Source organism: Chanodichthys erythropterus, chromosome 17 (assembly GCF_024489055.1).
Source record: "Chanodichthys erythropterus isolate Z2021 chromosome 17, ASM2448905v1, whole genome shotgun sequence".
Lineage (NCBI taxonomy): Eukaryota > Metazoa > Chordata > Actinopteri > Cypriniformes > Xenocyprididae > Chanodichthys > Chanodichthys erythropterus.
This window is the reverse complement of record NC_090237.1, coordinates 23,149,746-23,154,541: the sequence shown is the minus strand read 5'-3', so window position 1 is coordinate 23,154,541 and position 4,796 is coordinate 23,149,746. Positions and strand designations below refer to the sequence as shown.

The 4,796-nt window shown below is 38.5% G+C and overlaps 1 protein-coding gene across 1 annotated transcript; it reads right to left on the bottom strand.

Annotated features, from left to right (window-relative positions):
- Positions 1-2,702: 2,702 nt before the first annotated feature.
- Positions 2,703-3,656, bottom strand: LOC137005016 (olfactory receptor 1E16-like). The gene has a single exon (XM_067365761.1). The coding sequence runs from the start codon at positions 3,654-3,656 to the stop codon at positions 2,703-2,705; it is 954 nt and encodes a 317-aa protein (XP_067221862.1).
- Between the last annotated feature and the right edge of the window lie 1,140 nt (positions 3,657-4,796).

Sequence of the window (4,796 nt, the reverse complement as noted above, 5' to 3'; positions counted from 1 at the left end):
TCAATGTTCCAGTTCCTCATCAATGCCCCCCAGGTCAATTGTTCGTTCCTCAGTCCATGCGTTCGGCTGTCCTCCACTGGGGACATTCTTCTAGATTGGTCATCCATCCTGGGGTTAGAGGGACTCTCGCGGCTGTCAGGCAGTGTTTTTGGTGGCCTTCAAGGGCTCGCGACGTGCCTTGGTCCTTGGTCTCATATTGCCATGGATTTCGTTACTGGCCTCCCCACTTCGGCCAATAATACAGTCATTCTCACCATTGTTGATCGTTTTTCTAAGACCACTCACTTCGTTCCGCTCTGTAAACTCCACTCTGCTAAGGAGACCGCCCAAATTGTCATAGAGCACATTTTCCGTTTACACGGTCTCCCCTCGGACATTGTCTCAGACAGGGGCCCTCAATTTGCATCTCAATTCTCGAGAGAATTCTGTCAACCTGATTGGCACTTCTGCCAGTTTGTTGTCAGGGTTCCATCCTCAAACAAATGGGCAGGCTGAACGCACTAACCAAATTTTGGGGCGCATGCTTCGTACGTTGGCCTTCCGAAACCCTTCGTCCTGGAGCAAGCAATTGCCTTGGGTCAAATACACCCATAATTCTCTCCTCTCTTCAGCCACCGGTTTGACACCATTTCAATAATCTCTGGGCTATCAAACAGAGATTCTTAACAGAGAGCACACTCGTCGTACTGCCAATAGCCGTCGGGTCAAAGCTCCCAGGTACATTTGCAGTCAGAAAGTGTGGTTGTCCACTCAGGATTTAACCCTACAAAACGAGTCTTGCAAATTGGCACCACGATTTATCGATCCCTTTTCTATAATCAAAGTCATTAGTCCTGCAGCTGTCAAGCTCAAATTGCCTCCCAACTTGCGGTGCGTCCACCCGGTCTTCCACATCTCATGTATTAAGCCGGTTATTCATGATCCTGCCCGTCCCACCCATTGTCCTGTTCTTGTCGAGGGTTCTCCTGTTTACAGGGTCAGGAAACTGCTGGACGTGTGCCGCCAGGGGCGTGGTCATCAGTATCTAATCGATTGGGAGGGTTACGGTCCTGAGGATTCCAGCCCGGGACGTCCTGGACCGCTCGCTCATTGATGACTTCCTTTGCTCTCGCCAGTCCTTTTCCTCAGGCATGCCAGGGGGTGCTCCTCGGGGGAGGGGTACTGTCATGAGCCAGGTTTGAGTGTTTCTTTGTTTTCTGGTCTTTTTCCCTTCCCTGTTCATCTTTGATTCGTTCCAGCTGTTCCTCATTGCCGCCCGCGTTCACGCTTTCGTGTCCGCACCTGTTCTGTGTCTGTGTTGATTGCTCTGCTTACTTCTCCCTGCTCTCTGTTCATGTCTGTGTTGCGTAATTGACTACTGCAACTGCTCTTTGCTCTTGTTATATCTCTCCTTGTGTGTGTTATCAGTTTTGAGTCCCGTCCCAGTCCCCGTGCCAGCTCGGGTACCTGAATTCGTGGTCTCGTCCTTTCACCGGCCTTGGTGTTCACCTTCTGCCATCTGAGACATTCCACATCGACCACTCTGCCACAATTGTACTGGGACACCTTTCTGGAAACGTGCTGACACTTCTCCTCTTGATCTCCAGCTGCAGCGTGCTGTTTATCGACGCCTGGCAGTGTGTTTATGTTCTGTTTTTGTTTGGGACTCTCAATAAATACTGTGAACAATCCCTTTTGCCTCTGGGTCTTCTGCAGTCACACAACATTTATATATATTAGGAGTAAATAGATTAGGTCACACAGAAAGGGAAAATGTCATTAATTAAGTGCTTTAAACCAACCTTTATTGGACATTAATTGCATTTGTATTACTTATTTCTTACTATACTATATAGGGAGGGGGTGTGCACTTATAAATATACAATTTGTACAGTATAAAATCAGTATAAAATCCATTTTCCCTATAGAAACTCCCTGTAAACCACATATGCCAACATGTACTTTATAGGTATGTGTGTGCTTAATGTATTTATAAACATTTTAAGGAACACTGAATATAAATGCAATTAATGTCCGATAAAGGTTGCACTTAATTAATGGCATTTTTTCCATTTTCTGTGACCTAATCAAAAGTGAAAACTGGTTACGGTTAATATTGTTAACAAATCATATAAAATATCTAACTCTTCACATATGAGCTAATTAAACAATAATAATTTGGTTAATTACAGTGACAATAAATTAAAGAATATAGCCTATATTAACTAAATTAATTAATATAGTTAATTATTAATACATTACAATGTAGAGACTACAGTATATTAAATAAAGTGTAACCCTCTGCCATGTTGTTGCTGTTGTTCATTGTATTCATTAACTGTTATTAAAACATTATCTTTCCCAAACCTGAGCATTGGTATTGATGTTAATCCTGATAGAAATTTTAACAATAAAATAATTCAAATTGCTTGCTTAAATATTTTGTCTTTTCAGTTTGTTTTGTCTTGGGGTCAGTAACTACAAACAAACACAGTACACTACATACACTTGAAATCAGATGGATTAATTCATAAATAAATAAACAACGTTTCACTGCTGTTAACCAACACACACGTCTAATGTGTCCACTCAACATGTTTATTTTCAGCTTGTACACTTTTATTTTCTACTTAATGGATCTAAAGTTATTTATGAAATTATTGTAAATGTAATTTTAGGTCATTTAATTCACAGTGATTGAAGAACACAGACAATGATTACAGTCATTTTGAAACATTCCCTCTAATTGGTGCAGATCTGTTGTTAAGCACTTTTCGGATTAAGTCTTTGATTTTAGCTGTGTTTAAAACATAAATGATGGGATTTAGCATTGGTGGAAGAGCAACTGAAAGAGATCCGTTGATGATCCTGGCATTGACAGAAGGTGCAGCAATCAAATTGCATAATATGGGAATAAAGAATGATCCAACTACCAAAAGGTGAGAAACGCAGGTCTTCAGTGCTTTAAAACGTCCTTCCCAAGTTGTAATTTTACATAAAGCAATAAAAATGCCCAGATATGACAGGACTATAATGAATGGTGGTGCTACAAGGAAAAAAGCGGTAATGATGATTGCTATAACATTATTAATGCTACTGTCATTGCATGGCATCCTCACCAATCTTCCATAGTCACAATACGAACTCTCTACCACGTTGGATTTACAGAATGAAAGTCTGGTCATCAAAGATGTTGACAGTGTTACAAGAAAGGTGTTAAATGCCCATATTACTGAAAACAATATAGCCATGAACTTATTATTCACTATAGCATTATATCTTAGTGGCAAACAGATTGCAACGAAACGATCAAATGCCAGAACAACAAGAGTGTAAGTCTGCACAGTAATAAAGAAGTTCACAAAAAACATGTTTGCCAAACAATCATTATATGAGATGTACTGCGAGTCTGAAAAAAAAATCTTCATCATGTTAGGGACCAGTGCATTACTTTCACCAATATCTGCCAAGGCCAAGTTAAACACACCAATGTACATTGGACTGTGCAGGCTCCTGTGAAGAGCTATAACGAGAAGGACTATCGAGTTCCCAATTATAGAAATAAAATATATGATAAATAAGAATATATAGTAATAAGTGCTGTATGGTGTACCTGTAAGCCCAGTAATGAAAAAGTTTTCTGGATGAACAATCGAGATATTCTGGGATAAACTCATGGCAGCTTAGCGTTGAAAGTATAAATTACTATGAAGAAATAACCAAAATATGGCCTTTACTAAACTGTCATCTCACACTTTTAATATCTATTTTCAAATGTTGAAAATATATCTTTATGTAAACTTTCTGCATAATATTTGAATCACAGACTTGTCTAAATAATCTAAAAGTTTTCGAGGCAGAGCAAACAATGACAGCGTCTGAACACATGTGAGCTGCTTTGAATTAAATTAGTCTGTTATAAATGCTTGTCCTTATTCCCTAATGTCGCAGAGATCATTGGACATCTGCATCACTGAATCTAAATATGTCTACTGATTCGTCTCTTGAGAGCTTTCAGACAACACAGTGATGTAATACTTGTACTGTATATTGAAGTAAATTTTCTGACCACAGCTTTAGTTTTGATAATCATTCTGTTCACTGGTCACAAAATTCCCCTTTGTGTTCTCATTAGTGCACATTATTTTAAGTTCAATATGTCTCTGAACTGCACTAGGAAAACTGGGTGCATTAGAAAACTGGGTCATAACAGGTAAAGTAAGGTATGGCCCAGAATATGGGAAAAAGGCAAATGCTAAATTTAAATATGCTGTATGGTTTATCAAAAGAAATAAGGCAACCATGAGAGCAAACTTAATGGCCAAGAAATTTCAGCAAAATAATGCATATGAATTCTGAAAAGAAGTTAAGGTTATTCATAATAGTAAAATACCATTGCCAACTAGTATAGCTGGTGTTGTTGGGGCTGAGAATATTGTTAAATTGTGGAGCACATATTATGGGGATATTTTTAATTGTATAAAGAGACAGGAATTTGAAGTTAGTCATGTTCCGAATGATAAAGGTATGATTATTAGACCTGCTGAGGTCAGTTACGCTATTGAGAAATTAGCAGTAAATAAAGCATGTGGCCCTGATCTAATAGCAGCAAAATATTTAAAGCATGCTAGTCAAACATTATTAGTGTTACTAGCTTTATGTTTTACAGGATTTTTAATAAACAGTGTATTACCTGAATATACCTCTATGGTACGCAATATGATATCAATGAGGAAAAAAATATTTGTGTTGTTTTTCCTGCTTAAAATTGGACACTTTAACAATTTCAATAAACATTTTCATAAATGTTTTAATTT